General features: G+C 34.3%; 1 protein-coding gene across 3 annotated transcripts; it reads left to right on the top strand.

Annotated features, from left to right (window-relative positions):
• Window positions 1–5,286: 5,286 nt before the first annotated feature.
• LOC118745692 lies at window positions 5,287–22,636 on the top strand. 3 transcript variants are annotated; one of them, XR_004993685.1, is made up of 2 exons: window positions 5,287–5,362; window positions 7,110–7,145. XR_004993685.1 is itself a non-coding variant. In XM_036479285.1 (2 exons), exons 1-2 carry the CDS (start codon window positions 21,910–21,912, stop codon window positions 22,436–22,438), a joined length of 339 nt encoding a protein of 112 aa, XP_036335178.1. In that variant the 5' UTR covers window positions 21,775–21,909; the 3' UTR covers window positions 22,439–22,636. The 3 variants fall into 3 exon arrangements, 1 of the variants encoding a protein (XP_036335178.1); XR_004993684.1 differs by lacking the exon at window positions 7,110–7,145 and adding an exon at window positions 22,286–22,636 and having other exon boundaries at window positions 5,290–5,362; XM_036479285.1 differs by lacking the exons at window positions 5,287–5,362; window positions 7,110–7,145 and adding exons at window positions 21,775–22,095; window positions 22,286–22,636.
• Window positions 22,637–22,965: the final 329 nt, after the last annotated feature.

Raw genomic sequence — 22,965 nt, forward strand, 5'->3', positions numbered from 1 at the left:
GCAATGGATTTCATTCCTCCCCTTTCCTCATCCTTCGTAAATGCAACTTTTTGTAAGGGAGTGTCAAACCGCGGCTGTCAATAATTATCTAACCTTGTATTATTGAATCATGCTTTGCGAGTATATTGGTGAGCGCGGAGTAATTTCGTTCAGGGATGATAAATGAATTTTTCGAAAATTCACCAAATCACCAAAAAATTTACCAAATCAAATAAAAATGTACCAACAAAAAATTTTAAAGCTTTCACAAAAACAACGAATGTTTAAAACAAATATATGTACATTTGTTCAACGTCTTTTAAAGAAAAATCTTGTAAAAATATACATATGTATATGTATTAAAAGCAGAATAAAAATAAGTTAAGCACTTCACTTTCTGTGAGATCGTAAGTCACATTTTGGTTTAAAGGCTGTATGTATTTGTATATCATGACATAATCTTCTGCTTTTATTAAAGAACCTAGGGTTTTTACCTGTAATCTTTTTCTACGTTAACCTTTAACTGTGGTGGTGGTAAAATTTACCCTCCCTTTAAATTTTTTTGAATTACTCTCCTACGTTGCGCTCCAGCAACTTGATTTTCTTAGTATCTTCTCATTTCGTTGTCGTTATTGATCAGTTATGTTTTTGCTGATGCTGGTGTAAAAATTACCACACCTCAACGTTTATGCAACTTTTTCTTTGAAGGAAGGTTGACCTGTATTTTTTACAATTACATTTTTTTAATATGATGTCTTTTATTTCCTTAAATATATATATTTGGCTGTGAAAATATGCCCCTTAAGCTTTAGATTAATTTTTATTTTAACCTTTTTTTATAAGTTTACTATGTGGTGTTTTCGTTCTTGTGAATAATAAAAGCCTTGTGAAATGAAGTGTGACTTTCGTTGATTTTAAAAGAAAAAATAAAATTTTGTATTTATTTTAACTTAAAAATCTAGTAGCTTAGTCTAAAATAAAAAATAATTATAACATTACCAATTTGTATTCAAATTTCTAACTAAAATTCGAAAGGGTAAAATTTACCACCAGGTCACAGACTACGTCCAAAAAATTCACCTCCATAGTTAAAGGTTAAGTTTTTATCACATTCTGAACAGAAAAGACACGTTCAACAGTTGCGGAGGAATGTGGAATAGACAATATGCATTGAGATATTTTAAATATGTTTGCCAAGATCGGGTCGGTCAGTTCGTTTTTAATTGATTTAATTTGTTCCCAAAACTCGAATATATTTAAATTTTTCACAAATTTATTTAATATTAATAAATTTATGATAAAACGCTTGCAGCTCTTGTGCCGTTCAGTATTCTCTGACTAAATTGTGCTTAACCATAATGCTTCAGAAATTCAGTCCAAAATTTGGATATTAGAAAATATAGTTCCACGGGATTTTTAGGAATAGTGCCACGGGAACTTAAATTATCCTCATACATAACTTTAAAATCGAAAGGAGCGGCAAACTTTAAGCTCATTAAAATAAATAAAACAATATTAATTCCTCTAAAAAACTTAGACAATTGACATTATATCACAGCTTTGATTTTTTACGTAATGCTAGTTTATTTTAAACTACATATGTTATACATATAAATAATTCAATAGGCTATAATGAACGAAGAAGAAACGTGATCCCTAAATTATCTTTCCTGTATTATTATACAGTAAAATTCCTCGTTACGGACAGTCCTTATAACCGGACAGCTTCAATAACCGAAAAATTTTCGTGCACATAGTCTTTTCGTTAATTTTTTCATACAAATATCATCCTAATAACCGGACATTCTAATAATGGCCGCAGTACTGTATTTCAAACCATTAGATCAACAAATTTCTCATAAACGGACAAAACTCCCATGCAAACTTTGTAGTAGTTTTGATAAAAACGATATGTACACATTCTTGTCGTACGGGTCAAATAGAAGGCGGTTTTTTCGTACATTTGTTAAATATGTTGCATGGAAATTGTACCAAATAAACACCTCTTCGAGGTAAAATTTTCGAGTGACGAAAGCTGAACTAGAAACACAAAATTTATGATATCAAACATAGGGAAAATCTTTTTTATTCATACGAATCGTTGCAAAAGTTCTGTTTTATTTTTTTATTGTGTTTCTAGCAGTAAACGGAAATTCGCAACGTTCCGAATAAATAAAAAAAGATTTTCCATACGTTTGAAAGGCAGTTAAAAAATGCGTATAATTTTCGTCACGAAATTGATATAATAAATTTTGTGTTTCTAGTTCAGCTTTCGTCACTCGAAAATTTTACTTCAAAGAGGTGTTTTATTTGATATCAATTATTTTGGGGTAGCAAATTTAAAATCGACGAAAATACAAACAATAAACTAAATTTTTTATTTTTCTCAAATAAATTGCTAAAAATATTCTCTAAATCTAAATTATGTATTCAAATCATATATGTAATACTTCTATATTGGTAGTAAGCTAACATCTCAATGCGTAAGCATTTCGAAATCAAAGCGAGACAGTCTAGTACTGTTTTTGTCAATGTATTGTGTACTTGAGGGCCGATTTTGTAAATGTGTCGTGTACATGTTTATTTACAAACGTATGTGTTCCTTTTCTTTCGTACGTGTTTATTGATATATCTGTACTGTAGTGTTTTCGGACGGTACTAGCTCTTACTGCCAATATAGGAGTATTACATATATGATTCAAATCGATGTGTCCATTGAAACACATAGTTTTTCGAATACGGAATAAAGCGAAAAAGGATAATCAAAGATATGATGATATCAAGGATGATATGTATTCGAAAAAATTAAAAATAAAAAAAATATGAGAAATGATAAAAACTTATCAACTTGGTACCAACTTTGGATACAATTAACAACTGTATTCGTCTGATTGCCTTGTAGTTCAATTTTTGTTAAGATTTCTACTGGGTGTGGGGCGCACACATGTGCTTTTGTTTAAGAAGTTTTACTTCTATCACGTGTACGGTGTTGCACTCGTGCTATTAAACTAAAGAGTTTTTCTCAAGTGTTTTTGCTCAGTGGCAATTTATACATATGTATGTAAGTAGTAGCGGAACATTGGGTGAACTAAATGCATTCATACATATATATTTATGTACAACTATAGGTAAATACCAGGTAGGTTAAGTGCGGGTGATAAACCCATGTAGCATAGTTAAATATTGTATACATACCTGCAATTAAAATGGGGAAGAATGTTACAATTTAGGCATGTGACTGAAAAAAACTCTAAAATACACACAAATTGTGGTTTCAAAGACATGTACGAAGTGATTAGCACAGCTGCATCCTTCAAATTGTCAACTCGCGGGAAATTCCCCGATTTGCAGGGAATTTCGGTTTAAGTGGCAATCGGGGAATGGGCGATTTTTTTTGGGGAACTGGGTATATTATTTTTATATCACAAAGTAACCAAATTAGACGGATATGTTAATTTTTAACCATTTGACCCTTTTTGGAGCAACATTTTTTCAATTTGAATAGCAATATCTCCACAACAAGAGTTTTCCCAGATATAAGCTATATACCGGATGAAAGCTAAGGTTTTGGGCTAGACTTGTGGAAACCTAGAATAAAATCGACTGACCAGTTTTTGGGAAAATGCCCGAAATCTCTATTTTCAGCAGCCCGATTTTTAGTTTTCAGGCGATAACGTTATGGCGTATTTATATTTTATACACACAAAAGATAGCGTTAGATAGTTTGTTTGAAGACCCTTCTACTGATATCCACATCAATGACATGGACTGAGTAGTGCGGCCTCAGTGGTAGTTAAAAAAATTGCCTTTTTTCGAATTTCAGGCAGCAGCCACGTCCACACAGGCGTACGAATCAAAACATCGTGGAACAAAACCTTCTTAGTTTTTTATGTACTTTAATTCCTGAAAGTTTGAAAAAAATTAAATGATGGGCCACATACATACCAAAGCATCTCGTAGTGGAGACACGAACCAAAACACATTTACCTCTATATCTTTCCAACTAGTGGCCGGAACTTAATATATAAGGTATCGTTTGAAAGGTATCGGCCTATAGAATAACACTAAATATGTTGGGTGTACCCATCCATATGCCCCCTAAAACCGGCAAAAGCACAAAAACGTTTTTTGTTTCGCAACACTTTAGCCTAATTTTTAAGAATCCGGTTAATCGTTTACGAAGCTTGAATATATTTTCCGGACACACTCTGCAAGACCTTTCCAACGATATATCAAACATGTCGATTGGACGTCTGGATAAAAACTTCCAAATCTCGTGTATATATAAGCGAGTCATTTCAGCATGCTACTGTTGCTGCTTTCGTCACTCGCGCGCACTGCCGTGCGCTGTGATATCGTACGATGAGGCGATAAAACGTGTTGCGCGTTTGAAACAATTTGCAAAAAATGACTACCTTTTCAACACATCAAAAGTATAAATGTTTAAGCAATCAACCATTACAAAATTTGTTCAATCAAAGTGGTATTGAAATGCAGAGACTTTTCACAATGTACTTAATCTCATATATTTATGTATATAACATATCGTTTTGGCGGCGAAAAGACGCGTAAAAAAAGTTTACGAAAAAGACGCTTAAGAAAATCTTCGGGGAAGAAAGACGCGTAACCTAGTTAACGGCGAAGAAATATGTGTAAATATAGATTTATACCTGACCGAGGACTGTCACTTCACCATCATTCTCCAAAACCTCTTTGGGGAATTTACATATTGTTACACCCGCAAGCATAGTTTACCGCGAAAATAAGTTTACGCGTCTTTCTTCGTCGACAACTATGTTAAGAGTCTTTCTTCGTTATAGTTTTTTATGCGTCTTTTTTCGCGGTCAACTTTTGAGCTCTCGCCTTTATTTGTGTCTAGTGACATACATATGTAATAATAATATGAATGTTTGTTTATGTAATACTCATTATTAAATATTCATTAATTAAACACTGCGACGGTAAGTGCCCGGTTAGGAGGAATTTCACTGTATATACTTTTGGTGCAGTTTCTTGTTAAAATTATACTTTTTAAATGGCTTGCATTCAATTTATTTCTTTGCTTGGAGCAAAAAAATTTTAAATCAGAAAAAATGTGTTTGTGGAAGAAAAAGTTATAGTAGCTGTACCACTCCCACAGAACCTTCGCTCCTTCTTCCGGTCATGTTTCCCTAAAACGTTTGTACCGAAAAACATCGTAGTTGGAATCTAGGCTTCGTATACGCATGACCAATTGGCGCGGACATTTATATCTGTGCTTTCATCCAATCATATTGAAAAAATTGCCTGTATTAATTTCCTTTTTAATTGCAGTTTCAATAAATACACCAACTTGATCTGTGCACCGACCTAAGGTCCTAGGAGACAAAGGAATACTTTTAAGGTAAAATTTCCTATTGAATTTCTGCGAAACTTGATTTTTAACAATATTCAAACTAATTTCTGATACATTTCTTATCTTCCTTTATTTGGAAAATTCATTCCTTAAACTTTAGAAGTATAATATTTTTCTTTTCAAAAAACCTACTATTTATGTCTTTTTAAACCCTAAAATTTGTCAAAATCATTGTAAAACAAATTATAATGGCTTCTGAAGCTATATTACGCACTCCTTAAATTACTGTTATTTTCGGTCCCTTTTTTCATCGCAAAAATTTACACTGGCTATCTTTGCTTCAGAATTAGGTAAATATACTTTACATTTGTAAAGGAAAGTCAAATAAATCTTTACGTGTAGGGAGATTATCTCTGTTAAAAGGATTTACCCATTTCAATGTTAAAGTTGAATCCATTGTAGTAGCCGCGGAGATATAAAGAAAGAGGAAATAATAACCTCCTTTTTGGAAGTCGGTTAAAAAGAAACATAATTATTAGAATTAATAAATAAAGGGTCAACGGGTCAACGGAACGACCGAGCCTAGCGACTGCTGTGCGAAAATCGGGCAAAGTGCGCGTCGCGTGCTGTACTTTCACTATTTCGCTTACTCATGGGAAAATGCTTGGGCACTCTGAGGAAAATAACTTTTTTTATGTAAAAAAAAACCCAGCTTCCGATTAAAAAGATTTTTCGAGATATAATACGTTTTTTTTTATAGTAAAGTCCGAAATTTCGGAAAATCTGAAAACGCTGTTGGAAAGCTGAGGAAAAATTACTTCGAAATGGTGTGTTTGGATTTTTACGTACATTTTGATACCACCAGCGCGAGTTGAAAACAACAGAATTTCTCCCCATATGTAAGTATGTATATTATTTACTCAATTGTACTACAAAAATTACCGATGAAATTTTCGACAATAAACCGGAAACTAAAGGAGATATCCGAACAGGGGTGGCGCCCATCTCGTATCGCTATTCCGCTCTCAGTGAATTTGAATGAATCGCTGATTGTATGACGTTACACTTATGCAACTTGTTTACGCTTTTCTTGCAAAATCTCGTCTAGCATTTTTGCTAGCGCTTTGACATTCATTCATTCTTTCTAAAAATCGCCAAAAAGGCGCTTGCGACAATCTTTTATCCATGCGACGATATAGACGAAGCCGTACCCTGCAGGGAAAGCTACTAGTTGTGAACTAGAATTCTACCGGTTTGCGTTTCAGCCGAACTAGTTCACGTTCTATCCTTTTTCAATGTTAGCGACTGGTATTTTTAACCTTCCGATGTCCTACGAGATGTCAATTGTCAGGCTATGCATCAGCATCTACTAGTATAAATACTAGTAGCATCATACCAGTTGATGAGATAGTCTGCCAATTCATGCCCCGTGAAAAGCATAAGAGTGCCTTTTTGCTCGCGACGCTCCAGCAGTCACAATGGCCGACAGAGCAGAGCACTCGCATGGTTAGCCTGAGGTCCCAGGTTCAAATCCTGGCGCAGGGAAACTTTTTTATTTTCTATTTTTTATTTTATTTTTATTTTTTTATAAATTTATTTTTTTGTTTATGCTGTTTATTGTAATTTTTAAATTTAATAAAAAAAAAATTTTTGTTTAATTTCTTTGTTTTTATATTTCTTCCTAAATGCTTTTTTGCAATGCAATTAGATTTTCAAATTTGTTATTTATTTATAAACTGAATAAATTATTTTTACTTACATTTATTTAACTTTAAAAATCTTTACCACCTCCAAGCGGCCTCGAACCTGCGATTTCAGAACCAGAACCAGAAGTCTTCACGTGACGCCACAGCCGACATTTTTAAGAAAAGCAATTCATTGCGTTTTATTTTTGGCTTTGGCAATTTAAAGGCAGATGTCGCTGATCGCCTAAGTTCTTCGAAATTGTCGAACTGGTAGGCACATAATAGTTAATGAACTAGTATTTTTTCTAACTGGTTTGGCTTTTCACTGCAGGGATGTATTTATGACTGCGTACAGAAGTTTGGGTTAAAAAATTGATCTTCTTAAATGCGGGCGGAAATGGGAAAAGTAAAGAACACTATTGCAAGTATACGCAATCATGAAGAAAGAAAAGAAGAGATTGAACTGAAAAAAATGGTTGCAAGCGGAAACGTACGCACAACATGCATACAGCGTTATGTGCCTTGTGTGTGTGCGAGTGTTCGTATCTGAGCAGCACTTTCAGGCAAATAAAACACATATGTATATATGTATGTATTGTGACGAACCCATTTATATTTTTAGGATGATCTGGCATTAAAGTACCCCGGTCAGCAGTTTTCAAGATTTTTCAAAATACATACTTACAAGCTATGCACATTTCGCCGCCAGCCAGCGTGGGTTTCATGAGTCGGACAAATCGCAATCGAACAAATTCGCACATACATCAAATTAAACTTATAGAGTTTTCTTTTCTCGAAATAATGTTGCCTATATTCTGCCCTGCGCCACGGCTGTCAAGTTGTCGTGTTCTTTTCTCAGCATCTTCACATGCATATTGCGTGGTCTTTCTTTAAAATCTTGCACTCTGATAAAGTTGCCATATAAGAAGGCGAAATTTTTTTTCGAGAAAAGAAAATGCCATTAGTACCTACTAATTCCCATTGGGACATGCAGCCCCAGGTCAAACTTTCTTAAACAACAAATTCGAATGTATGTATGCATTTATGGTTGCACATATTTTGCAGATAAGATTTTTCAATTTAAACTGTCTAAAAATTTACATACGGATTAGGGATGTACACATGTATGTACATTAGAGTGGTCCAAATGTTTTTCGAGATAGGTCTTGGGGCACCTTCCAAAATGTTTCCTCTTGCCGAAGGAGGTGCTGGTACCAAACTTTACGTTTCTAGTATAAGTTTAGAGCATGCTCATATTTAACTCTAGAAGTATTGTGTACATATATTAATCAAACAATTGGTTAATAAACCTAAGAACATTTCAAATTTAAATTATCTAAAAAGATACCACAAGCTTCAGTTGTGTTGGCAACAGTAGCATTTTATAAAAGTCACCAATATTTCTGCCAGTTTCACAGCGATCCAGTAGCGCATTTCAAGGTCATTGATCACCCTATATTGGTTACAGTAGAAAATTTAAAGTTGGTATAGGTATTACAAATATCAAAGGGAAAAAAATAAGGAGGTGTCCCGTTTTCTAGGATGAAATTTGAAAATGGATTGAAATGAATGGATTGAAAAATTGGACCACTCTAATTTACATACATATGTATGTGGTTGTCAAGCCAAGTGACCTGAAAAATTTATGTCGAACGAGTTGGAAAATGAATTGAATTGCTTGGTGACGTAATGACGTAAAATCGCTTAAAATAAAAATTCAAGGATAAATTTTCAAATGAAATAAAGTCAAATTCAGATCCTGTAATCCTGAAATTCCAACGCTGTCAATTATGTCCAATCGCCAGTGACTTTTGATCTTCCGACCATTTCAATTCAGGCTGCCAGTTATCCCATTTTTTAAAACGAACTAACACTTACATACATATAAAGTAATAATAATAAATAACATATGTAAGAGTTTTCCTGTAATGGTGAAAGGCACTAATCCTTTAAAGTGCGGAACAATTAGTTGGCTGAATCAAAGAAAACCGATTTCGAAATAATACGTTTCAAAGTTTAGTTCGACGACCACACAGTGGGAAAAAATCACTTTGTGTTCAACACTCTGCCTATTCATCAAACTCGTTGTTAATTTTACTTTCTGAATAGTCGCAAACAAATCTCTCTTACCCCAAACTAAAGACGTGTGGATAGTAAAAGGCAGAGATCCATAAGAACCCTAAGAACATCTGCAAATCAGGGACCGAAAATAACACTTATTTTTTTGAAGTCACCTTGCCCAAATATTTTTAAGTTTTAAATAAAAGTCATTTCCTGATAATAAACAAAACCTCCCGACTACTATCCCTCAAAATACTATTCCTGCACCTTGACCTGATGTACCCTATACTCATTTACTTTTTTCTCGTCCAAAAAAAAAAAAAAAAATTACTGGAAAATTATGCTATTGAATTTTTTTTGTAAAAATCAATGTTGGCTGTTCAACAAGTGACTGTAGGTGACCTTAGGGCAAGGTGCAGGAAAAAGGAAGCCTTAATTTAAGCCTAGGTGATAGGTTCTATCACCTTTTGCTTAATTGCGGTAGGTACTCAAACTTCTCATCAGTTTTTACTGTTCAACAAATAAGTGACCATCAAGTAAAGGTGCAGGAATTTTCAGGGATAGTAGTCGAGAGTTCTAGCTTTAATCTAAGTGGAAGGTTCTACCACCCTTTGTTTCTTTGCTAGAGCTTCTCAAATATTGCAAAAAAACGTGATTTTTTGACACTTTCATCTCCTTTTTCTCAAAATCTGGAGCTGATGGAAACTTTATGCTTACGTATTCGTAATCAGCACCAAAAAATCTGTCAATTTTTTGGCCAGTGTAATTAGTATTGTTAAATAGCCAATATCGGAAATAAGATTTTTTGGAATATATCGGTCCATTATAACCAAGGCCAAATTAACAAAAATCTTTGCAATAAAAAAATTTCGGTAATTCCCGCGAATTCAGTAAAGAGGGGCATCCGTCTCTGCAATATAGGGATAAATAAATCTACCTAAACAACGTTCATTGGTTCACCGAAATCTATCAAAATAGGCAATCAGTTTCTGTTTTGTTCACTTTAAGAAAAATGTCGGAACGGAAAAAGGGCATTTACCTTGCATGAAAGGTATAAAACTTTGTTTTTATACAAGTAAATTATTTCTTTGTTATTTAAAATCATTATAGTTAGTCTAATAAAATGGACACTCGGCTATAATGGAGAATTTGACGCGAGTCCATTATAACCGGATTGAACTGTATATTCCAATCTAAACAAAAGGCTACCTACGTACCAAATTTCAAGCAAATCGGACAATACATACGATTTTTTAGAATAGATCGGTCCCTAGTCCACCTTTCGGAAAGCTATTTATATACAGAATTTCATGAAAGCCGGAGCTGCCGTTGGTGAGATTACCTGTTACAAAAAGAGGGAAATCTCTTTATATAATTAGTATAGATAGATAAGAGAACATGTTGCCATAACTCGACTTTAGAGGCACAGATCGGGTCCATTTTTGGCAGGTTTATTTATCCTTATGTAGCGAATATATATTCCCTTTGAAGCACCATAAACGCGATTGTTTAGCGTAGCTCGACCCCTGCGCCACCTATCGGAAAAATTAAAACTTTGTGCATTCCTCCTTCTAATCACCTTTCCAACAAAGCAACAACCATTCGAATCGGTTAAGAATCATAGGAAAAAATTGTTCCCAATTGATTCATGCTCACAATGAATTTCATAATTATCCTAAATTTTCCAAGCTTCACAACCAATTTTTTACCTTTACATCGTCCAAAATCATCAAATCATGCGAAAAAATGAAAAATTTCTTCGAAAAACACTTAAAATTTTTCGCATTCTTCCGGAATTTTCCGAGTTTTCCACTAAGAATTTTCTATTTTTGCATTCGAAAAGCCATTCCGATAGAAAATTCCACACAAAAAATCAATTTTAAATTTTTCCAATTTCTAGAATTTTCCGGAGAGTTTTACCAAAATTTTCTTTCGTAGAAACCTTCTCTTGGCAATTACGAAGAACTAAAAAAAATGTTTGCCAAATCGGCCCAGTCATTCTCAATTGATGAATTACCATACATTTTTCACACCATTTTTATTTAAATATATGGGATTAATGATGTAAGTACTTTTTTTAACTACAACTTTGTTTTCATACTAAATGCAAAATATGCATATTCCGTTCTTTTAATATATCTCTCATCAATAGGTTATTATTTTAAGAAAAACAACAATTTTTGACAGACAATGATGATCTCCATTAACAATTTATTAAAAATAATGGGACTTAGTCATACATGAAATAAAGTCTACTCTAAGCAGTTTTTGTTGGCAGATTTTCCGTTGAAAAAGCCAAAGCTAACGTTAGAGTCGATTTCATTTCGACTACGAATATGCCCTAATAAGTTTCGAAAGGTAAAATAACGAAAGTCTTTACATACATGGTATAAAAGATTTGAATGACTTGAATACACTTTTTTTTGCCACTTTAGAAAAATTTTCAGCGGTAACACTACTCCCATACAAACCGAATTTTCACACTGCATATGGGTGTTTTCAGCGGAAGGTCCACCACGACAAAAAAAATAAAAGTTTTATATCTAACGTATTTACGGGCCGATTTGTCTGCTTCTTAAAATATATACTGGCTATGTAAGTAGAATCATGTTTGCATAAAATGGTCTTCCTAGGTGGTGCCAAGGTCGAGATATTTCCGTATTTATGGTCCGATTTGGTTCGAATTTGGCGTATGTGGTTGAAACATAATAAATCACAGATTTCTAATAAATTGACCCTGAATTGGCGCTGAAGTCAAAATATTAAGTATATTCTACATAAAATACATGTTTTATTTGCGTTGAAAATTCATTTAAAAGCAATATTAACAAAAATATAACGATGGAAATTTATGTCACGTGACGCCACGTCACGTCACGTTTCACACTTGGGGTTGTAAAAGAGAATTGAAACAATTTGCATTAATTCAAAAAACTCTAAAACAACTAGAATTGCTCCGAATCATATTAAAATAAGTTTCATGAAAATAGTCATCCACAATTCGCAGAGTTTTGCGATTTTGTAAGAAAAGAAAAAATCAACTTCCATTTTTTGTCACGTAACGACACTCTCTTTAAATGCTTATATTTCAGGACCCAGCAGTTCGATTGATTTCATTTTTCGGATAAATATAGAGCTAATTATGTGCTATACAATGGCCCAAAAAAGTTCATGAAAACAAATGGTATTCCTTTTTTGTATCACATTGAAATCGTACGACTGTCACGTGCGCCACCATGGGAATGCCCATATGTATCTCTGAAAGTGTTCATGGTAGAGTGCTCGAACATGGTATGGAGATATATGAAAACAGTCGGATACCTATCGAGAAAAATTGTGGTTATTGGAAAACGGTCGTGGCACCTCCCATACAAACCGAATTTTTCATACTGCATATCCCTGGAAGTGTTCATGGTAGAGTACTCGAACATACTCGCATACTCATGGTGAAAAATAGCGGTTATTGGAAAAGGGGGTATGGCACATCCCCTACAAACCGAATTTTTCATACTGTAACTTGGTATGGAGATAAATGAGATAAATCACATGGCCATGAAGAAGAAATTAGGGCTATTGGAAAAAGGGGCGTGGCACCTCCCATACAAACAGAATTTTTCATACTGCATACCTCTGACAGTGTTCACGATAGAGTACTGGAATTTGGCGATTAGGATGTCCGTATCCTAAAAGAATTTTCTCTATTTTCTTCTTTTAGAATTTTTAGTATTTTTGTATGACAGTGTATTTAAAACTTTTCGCTACATAGCTTTCCAACTGTTTGATACATCGTTTTCAAAACTGTTTTGATTTTTTGCTTCTAAAACCTAAAAATTAAATACATGTCGTGTATTTACACCAATTTCCACGTTAAAGGCGACTCCTATGTTAATTCTGACTCTGCGATGGGATTGCCCATATAAAATGTGCTGGCTTGAGCGGTAGATCAACCGAAGTTGATTTATCTAAATTCTTTAGGCAGTCCAGAAATGGGTTTTCTGAGATTGGTAAGGATCTGTCGGTGCTTGTTGAGAAATTTAAGCATTGCGAAAAAATTTTTAGGTCTTTCACATGTCTCGACAACCACGCTCCACACTCTGAGGATAGCCGAGAAAGTAAAGGTAGGCGTGTTATTAGTCCACCTAGAAAGACAGCCACTGAATCTAGTCACAAAAATCCTCCATCCCAGTCCTTGGAACTTATTAATCTATCTTCTCCATGCCCTCAGGTATTGGAGCCTCCGCTGTCTAAAGCCTTATCCACTAAATCTACATCTAAAAATAGTCAAACCGTTGTTTTAACAGTGTTACCATCAACATCTGAAGCTGCACTGTCTAACTTAGTTCCTCCGAATAATTCGGAGCCCCGCACATCAGACATCATTACCAAAAAGTTGGTTGTAATTCCTCCGAGAATATCAATCTTTGTCTCTAGATTTGCTAAAGATACTTCTTCGGATGATATAAAGTCATACATATCGACTAAAATTAAAACTAAAGATGTATTTATTCGTAAATTTAATTTTAAATACGATCGTGATATTTCATCTTTTAAAATTGATGTAGCTTCCGAATATTTTGATTCACTACTAAATAGTTCATTTTGGCCGCCCGGGGCGTTTGTTCGCGAGTTTGAGTATAAACCTAATAAAAGTAATAACAACGTGGGTAAAATTTGTAATCTTAATTCGGATTGAAAAAACTAACTCGCAAGTCTAATTTAAGTATTTACTATCAAAACGTTAGAGGTTTGAATACCAAATTAACTGACTTATATTTAAAAGGTTTTGACTGCAATTATAATATTATTTCCTTGACCGAAACATGGCTCAAACCTCATATTTTTAATTCCGAAGTTAATGTTCCTGTCATTGAATATACCGAATTTAAACGTATACGTGTACAGGCTGGAAAGATTTATATTTATTTAGCTCTTTGCTACATCCCTCCTAATTCTGCCGTTTCAGTAAATATGCAGCTAGTTTCTTTACTTGAGACCGTAAATGCAATGCTTATGGCATCCGATTCTATGATTGTTTTGGGCGATTTAAATCTGCCACACATTTCATGGAACATCATTGACTCCGATGTTGTACCAGTTTCATCTAAATATAAGTCCAAATAAGTTTGGTGATGTTCCGACGGCCTCTATTAATCGGTGTGATCCCCTAGTTTTGCCAGAGGATGCGTACCATCCCGCTCTTGAGTTAAGCTACGAAGTCATAAATGAAATACATAATAATAAGTCGTTTAATTCAAGTACTAGATATGTTTTTGCGAAAGCAAATTTCAGGAAAATTAACAAAGAACTTTCAAGTTATCTTGGCCAATATATTAGAGATGACGTGGAGCGTAGCGTTGAGCACTTTAATGATACCGTTTTCAATTTGTTTTGAAAGTATGTGCCAAAACGTAATATTGTTCATGAAGAACCAATACAATTATGGTTCACTAAAGAGCTTAAAAAATTGAAAAATAAAAAGTCACATTCTTTTAAACCATACAAAAGAACGGGCTTACACAGTGATTACGTAAAGTACTGAGTTTTTCGGCATAGCTACTTTGACTTAAATAAGAAATGTTGTAACTCATATTTATGTAAAATTAAGAACAATTTAATTAACAATCCTAAATATTTTATGGTTTCGTAAATTCAAAGCGTAAAGTACATAGTTTTCCGTCCGCTATGCATTATCGCAACACTGTGTCTAGCGAAAGCCAACTCATTGCCAACATGTTTGCCCAGTTCTTTAGGTCTAATTATTCTGTATACATCCCTATAAGTGGAGACTATCCGTACGAGCTTTGTCCAATCAACTCTGCTTATATTCCAGTAATATCTTCCGATGAAGTTTTACACTATTTAAAAACCTTAAAAGCGTCATTTAGGCCTGAACCTGATCATATTCCGACCTGTTTTCTTAAAAACTGCGCTGAGAACATCTGCGAGCCTTTAACAACTCTATTCAATTTGTCAATTAAACATGGCGTTTTTCCGTCAGCCTGGAAGGAGTCTTTCATAATACCACTTCACAAAAACGGCAGCGGGTCCTCTATAGAAAACTATACTCTATAGCGAGCTATCCGCTATCCCCAAATTATTCGAAGCAATTATTGTTAATCAGCTGACATGTTCTATATCTTCTTCAGTTTCACAATCTCAGCACGGGTTTTTTAAAGGAAAATCTACTATCACTAATTTATTTGAGTTTACAACTCATGTCTCAAACGGTTTTAGAGAAAATGCTAATACCGACGTAATATAAAGCGATTTCAGTAAAGCTTTTGACAAAGTATGTCACTCGTTACTCATCCGTAAACTCGACCTAATCGGCTTTCAGCCCAGTCTTCGTCAATGCATCTCATCTTACCTCTCTGAAAGAACACAAAGAGTTATTTATTGTTAATAATTGTTCTTCCAACATCATTAAAGTTTCTTCAGGAGTTCCTCAGGGAAGCCACCTGGTCCGATTCTGTTTCTGATATTCATTAATGATATTTCTCCCATAATAAAACATTCAATAATTTTAATGTATGCCGATGATGTGAAACTTTTTAAAACATTGTCCTCTTACAAGCGGATCTGAGCAACGTGGTTAGTTGGTGTAATGCAAACTATATGCCACTAAACCTTCACAAATGTTAAGTTATATGTTTCTCTCGGAGAGCTGTTCAACCAGCTGTTTATTCAATATCAAATTATAATCTGGAGCAGGTATCCAATTGTGTCGATCTTGGTATCACAATGGATTCCATACTCAATTTCAACCATCATATTAATGTTACAGTCAATAAATCCAAAGGCGTTTTTGCATTTGTAAAGCGATGGTCAAAAGAGTTCAAAGATAATTATGTTACAAAAGCTCTTTTTACCACTTTAGTTAGACCTATACTAGAATACGGATCTATTGTTTGGAATCCCCGCTACCAAGTTTATTCAGAGAGGATTGAATCAATTCAAAAACAGTTCATGCTTTTTGCATTGCGTGACTTTAACAGATTACAATATCCCCCCTTACACAAGTCGTCTAAAGCTCATAAATTTGCCGACACTCGCAAGTCGTAGAGAAATGCTAGGTATAATATTTATCGTAAAATTAATGACAGGCTTGATTAATCACCCGGCCCTCCTGGCTGAGGTCAATTTTAATGTGCCCTTTCGAGTGTCAAGGCACTTTTGACCTCTGTTTTTGAAGCCATGCAAAACTAATTTTGAACTAAACGAATCATTCCGTTGTTTATGTCAAGATTTTAACTCTCATTCCAGCACGTTTGATATATCGGACTCGATTTTTGCTATAAAGAAAACTATCATTTCGACTCTCAATAATTGAAATACTATCTTTAGCATATCCAATCAGCTGATGAATTTGATTCTGTAGCTGAATAGTTTTAGATCTCGACACTTAACAAACTCCTGTTTCCACTACTCGGCACCAAAAAAATAAAAAATAAAAACAAAAAAAAGGTTCCGTACGTCATGCGGACTGCGCCCCTCGTGTCGGTTGGGCGGGAATGGAGGGCAAAAAGTCGTTGGGATTAATTAATTAAATAAAAAATAAATAAAAATGTAATATATAAAAATATCGTGTCACGGTGTTTGTGGACGAACTCCTCCGAAACGGCTTAACAGATTTGGTATGATAATATATTGTAAAGTATGTTTCAGGTAGGTTTGATAATATGTTGTAAAGTATGTTTTATACCGACAAGTGAGGGGGGCGTAGCACCGCCCATACAAACCAAATTTTTCACACTTTATATCTCTGCAAGTGTTCATGGTAGAGTACTGGAACTTGGTATGTACAATACATATAAAATCAATCGCATAGTCATCAAGAAAAATTGGCACCTCCCATACAAACCGAATTTTTCACACTGCATATCTCTGGAAGTGTTGATGGTAGAGTACACTCTTAGAGAAAATTGCGGCTATTTTATAAGGGAGCGTAGCGCTTTCAAACGCACTGAAGCTATTACGTATCTTTGTATGTATATCCACTTTTGCTAGGTTATTTAAGATGGCAATGGAAATATGCCTTCTGACAACCACCAAATAATAATAATAATATTAGGAGATAAATGCGTCACTGAAAATCATGAACGTTAACTGTTGGCGAAAATGTTGGACCAAACTGCCTCAATACAAAAAATTAATTTTGGGCAGGACGAAGTTCGTAGGGTCTGCTAGTACATATATAAAAATATCGTGTCACGGTGTTTGTAGCGGAACTCCTCTGAAACGGCTTGACCGATTTAAATGAAATTGTTTGTGTATATTCGGTAGGTATGATAATAGGTTGTAAACTAGGGCTGCCTGATATGTCCGTTGCCAAACCGGGACAATTTGATAAATCTAACTCAACAACAAAAACAACAACAAAATTTTGAAAATTAAGTTTTGTAGCCCAGAATTTTAGTTAATTTTTGATAATTTTTTTACTGACAGTTTCTTCCATACAAACTATGTTCTACAGTTCTTTTTGTTTGGAATACACTGTTAGCAAAAACAAAACTGCTTTATTAATTTGCTAAAAAGCTACATTTTTTAAAAGATCAGATGAAAAATTCCCTGAGCTAATAATTTTGTACGGCACTGTACTTATAAATACACTAGGTTTCATGAAAAAAAATGTAAGTACAAGATAACATTAAAAAATCAGTAAAATTTTTCTTCGCTGTGAATTTGTTTGAAAACTTCTGACTTTTAATTAATATAATTGTAAAACTCTGTACACGTAATTTTTAGCGTATGAACTTTTGTATTTTGAGCGAATTTCTTTCCTTAGTCCATTAAGATGAAATAAGAGAAAAAATGTATCTATGTTAGATTAATGACTAGGTATGTCCAAGATGTATTCAACAAGTTGTGATGGACAACTCAGTGAGGCTCTCTTTTATCAAAAATATAAACAAATGACAACTATTCTGTGAAAGCGGGAAGGAATTTATACTTTCTCTTTCGTACTTTCCTTGGGGTAATTAAAACACTATAAACACACATTTTTATATTCTATAAACTTTGTCGCGAAAACTTACATTGGAAGTAAACCATGCACAAATAACAAACGAGCAAAAAGGGCTAAAGGGCATCAGGAAGGGCACTTGGCGCTTAAAGGTATGTATTGTGGGTATATCGATCATCAAATATTGCTTGTGCAAAGTTCAATTATGTGGAGATGTAACTATTTCGCAAATGGCACTGGTAGTCATTTTTGATCTTTTATTCAAATTTCTGCAATTAAAATGTGGAAACTCAAACGAAACCCGGTACATTTTAAGGTCGGACCGGGACCCCGGGACACATAGTCTAAAACCGGGACATGTCCGGCAAAACCGGGACGTCTGGCAGCCCTATTGTAAACACCACTGAAAATTATGAACGTCAACGTTGGTGAAAATGTTGGACCAAAATATTTCAATACAAAAAATTAATTTTGGGCGGGACGAAGTTCGCCGGGTCTGCTAGTTATTGTATAAAATAGTAGTTCGATATAATGTCTGAAAGTTGTATGCGCATTTCTGGGGCAGCATTCAATTTCGACCTGAATTTGTTTTTTGTATAAGTGTAAGCTGAAAACCCTGTTGACAGAGTACGTTTTGACAGAAGGAAGCGACTTCATGATATTTACTCTTAACACAAACCCAAAACTCTTTCAGAGATACAGATTCAAATGTGTGCTTCAATAATCTGACAAAGATTTCATGTGATTTACCAAGTGCACAGTTATGACATTTCACATTTCATTTGGCAATTTATCGCGTTCCTTGTAGAAAGTTGTATATAACCCTTTGGCCACAGCTGCCAATAACACATACCGGTTAGAAAAAAAACAAGCTGTCAAGCGCAAGCTCAAGGCTCTTATGTAGGTATGGCACTAAGTACGGCAATTAGAGATGGGCACGGGCCTAAATTTTCAGGCCCGGACCGGCACGAGTGCAAAATCAACTTTCAAAAACACGCACGAGCCCGCACGTTAAGAATTTTAGTAGGACCCGGCCCGGCACGACGGGACATGCCCGGAAATAAAGAGCCAACTTTTATTGTATGTATATATATGTACATATTTTTAATTTTGTGTTTATGTACATATGTATATTTACTTGAGCGAATCAATTTTTCACATCAAAGATTTTTATAATACATATATTTTCTGGGAAGTAGAAGATATGGGAGGTATTTTATGTACAGATATGTAAACAAAACTACTAAGTATCTTATTTTATCTATCGGTTTCCAAATATTTCTTTTTTTGCTTATCTCTTATCAAAAGATTTTTAATACGTACATTTTTTTTTGTATAAAAACAAAAGCTTTTCTAGTTGTAGTATTAGCAACGGGCTTTTTCGTGCTTATTCGTGCTTTTATGAAATGTTCGTGCTGACAGCAAATACTCCGGCCCGTACCCGCGGCCCAAAAGCCCGGCCCGTGCCCATCTCTAACGGCAATCATACCAACTACGACTGCATGCATACATATGTATACTTGAAAATAGATAATTGCGGTCAAGCTGTTTATAGAAGCGCCGTGCTTATTCATACCAAAATTAATTTCGCTTAACCCCGGTGACTTTTCTACGGAACCTACTTTACGAAGCTCTGCACTTCAACCAGTGACGATTATATAACGGCCGTATTGAAGAGTGTAGTTGAAGACTGAAAACGTTGCGCAGTGTAACGTGCCCATATAGTGAGGGGCCAAAAGTAAGAGTTGTCGTAATCAATGAAATATATTAAGAAAAATTTTAAATTTGAGCAAAATCGGATGAAGGACACGCCTACTTCCAATAGAACTGGAAACTAAAAACATCGGTTTTATATACCAAAATTTAATATATGTGCTTGATTTGATGATACATATCTTTAACAAACTTACCTGAAAATGTATATTGAATAATTTTCGTATTGAACTTGAGGAAGTTATTAATGAAAATTTACATTTTGGTAGAAGTTATAGCTGATATTTCGGAGATCACCCCCCTAATCAGACTTCTTCATAGAGTTTACTGGGACTTGAAACAACAAGTCCGGCGTTCAAAGCTAGTAGTCGTATCCACTGAGTTAAGTTCTCCATGTAAACTGTTGTTTCTTTTTCCAGGCAGTAAATAACGAAAAATCTAAGATTTTGTATTACCAGTATGGCTGTCAATCAAAGACATGCAGCTGGTTGCAGTAGGAATAAGTACAACAGTTTAAGTATAATAAAATAGAGATAATGTTACAAAAAAAATGACTCGCCGCATAAATAAAAAAAGTTACAACAACTTTAAAGATCTATTATTACTTAGTGAATACTTTATTCCACAAGCTCTCAACTTTGAAAAAAGAAAAAATAATCTAAATTAAAATTTTGGAAAAATATTTTGGTTCTGTTTATAATGGAGTATTTACTGTAGATTGGCATTAAAAAATTTCCTAATTTGCCAACCTCATTTTTACTATATTTGGGTTTATCGGATCGGTCTACTTGGCGCATCTTTAGGCAAAGATCTTGATTTAAATGCCTACAAAATCTAACACGTTCAAGATTCGAAGCCGGCAAAATTGGGTTTGTGTTTCAATTTTAGTGGATATGCAATGGAGAAAGCTCTCGAGCTACCGTCACATGCATATAAAATATTCACTAGCGATTTTGCGTTTTTTGTAGGTTGGTGGAATCATTAGTCCGTATTTCTTCAGAAAGCGTTTCATAATGCAAGGTTCTCCAGTAAAGAACTTAAAAACTAAGGGTACGTCCACACAGAAAGCGGGCTGAGTGAAGTTTTCAATTTGCTGTAGCTTTATGAAAGTGTTCATACAGCAAGCTTTTTTGGAAGCGTTTTGTAGCTGAAAGCAAAGCAGTTTATGATTTTGAATATTTTATTTAATTTTCAGCTTAATGACGCTTCTGCATAAAAGATATCGAAATATTCAAATTAAAACGAATCTTAGAACTAATCTTTTGAAAAAAATTTTGCAAATATTTTTGTGCCGCTTTTCAGTGACGGGAAATTTTATGGTATCTTTGCAGCCGAGTCCATGAAAAAAGCTCCGCTTCGCTTCGTTCAGTGTTAACGACGCGCGGCACCGCTCGGCTTTTTGTGTGAATGCACCCTAATAAAATTGTCACGCTCTTTTAGAAGTCTCCGAACATATGTCAACAAGTGCTATTAGTTTACCGGCATTGTCCACAAATACATTAAACAGCGTCGACTGTCCCACGAAAAAAAATTGTACCCTCCTGCTTAGTTTTTAAGCTTACTTCGATACTATAAAAAAATTTATTGGATTAACGCATACTGACCATGCAATCCAAGTCTTTGACTTTCTAAACACACGCAACGTTATGTACCAATAGACCTCAGGGGCTGGACTCTGTAACTGTGAGTTTTCAAGTGTACACTGAAAATTGTGTACACTGGCGCTTTGCGATTCAGCTGGTGTGAGAATGAGTTTTAACTGTCAAAATTGTGTACATTTCGCTTCAAACAAACTCACAGTATTTTATTCGGTGAGTTTTCGTATTTGAGTGTGAGTTTAAAAGGAAATAACATGGATTCGAAAGCAAAAAAAAGCGTCTGCAGATCAAAAAAATTACTTAATAGAATTTATGGAAAATAAGCTTGATTTCGCCAATGATAGGCGTGATATATTTATTTTCAGTTATCCAAATAAAAGCAAAATTTACATATCACAATTGAATTTCATCTGCTGTAGATTTGAGTCAGTTGGTGGTGCCCATTTGAAGGGCAAGAAGTGGGAGGAGCTGGCAAAAGCTCTTAACGGTATAGGAGCAGTTAAAAATGCCTCGTAGTGGAAAAAAATATTGGTCGGATCAAAATTATGTAAATTATATTACGAACATACGCATTAAATGCGCATTTTTTATAGAAGCCACGTAAAGGATAGAGAAGTGCTTAGAAAAGCCGAACTTGGCAAAAGTGGGGTAAATGGTTTGGCGAGGAAAAAAGAAGCATCCGATTTTGAGAGAAGGGTACTAACGTCGCCGGTTCTTGTTAGTGGGGAAGAAAATGTGGGCGAGTTGCTTACCGTAACCGAAGTAAGTTCATACAGCAAATTACATAGTTTTGCATATTTATATTTATTAAATTGATTGCATTTATATATTTATTAAATTGATTTATATATTTATCAAATTGAATTACTATTGATTACTTGAATTATTGAATTTATATATTTATTAAATTGAAAATAGTATAAAAAAATGGCATCCCACTCTTTAATTTTAGCGCACCGAAGAAGAAATACTGGCCGACCTCTCAATGACATCGGAAGCGATCCCAACAGCAAACGAATGGAATAGAAGAAGTCCAAGACATCGATGTGCGGCCTTCCACTTCAAACTCCAACAAAAGAAAATCAAAAGCAATGGCAGGATTTGAAGAAAAGTTCCTGATTGTAGAGGAAAAAAAAGTTAAAATAATGGAGAATTTAAATTTAAAAAAGATAAGCAAAAACTCAATGTAGAAAAGTTTAGAGCCGAAGGAATTTATAGAAATAAGCAATTAGATTTCGAATTAGAAAAATGCAATTAAAAGAAACGGAATTTGAATGGAAAAAACAAAACTAGGTTAATGTTTATTTTTTAATTGAATTTTTTTAAGTTATGTTCATGTATTGTTCTTTTATGAATTTATGTCTTAATGTATATATTTAGGTATACATATTAAGTCTTAATGCTGTGAATTTATTTTAAGATAATCTAATTGAAATAAGTCTGTTTTATTTGTTTGTTTGTAATGCATTTTGTGACATTAATATATTTTCTTTGGATGGATGGATGGATGGTCTCAGTTACTGGAACATTGGCTTTTACTAGAATATTGTGGAGCACAATACAAGCGTCTATTACTTTCCCAGCCTTCTCTGGTTTATTGCACAAATACCTCTGACGAGATATACATCGAAA

The sequence above is a fragment of the Rhagoletis pomonella genome, unplaced genomic scaffold (assembly GCF_013731165.1).
Source record: "Rhagoletis pomonella isolate Grant_MI unplaced genomic scaffold, Rhpom_1.0 Rhpom_scaffold_00009, whole genome shotgun sequence".
NCBI classification, from domain to species: Eukaryota; Metazoa; Arthropoda; class Insecta; order Diptera; family Tephritidae; genus Rhagoletis; species Rhagoletis pomonella.

Coding starts and splice junctions, on each gene's coding strand:
- LOC118745692 (XM_036479285.1), top strand. CDS start 21,910: ATGCGCATTTTTTATAGAAGCCACGTAAAGGATAGAGAAGTGCTTAGA. Junction 22,096..22,285: donor AGTTGCTTACCGTAACCGAA/GTAAGTTCATAC, acceptor CTTTAATTTTAG/CGCACCGAAGAAGAAATACT.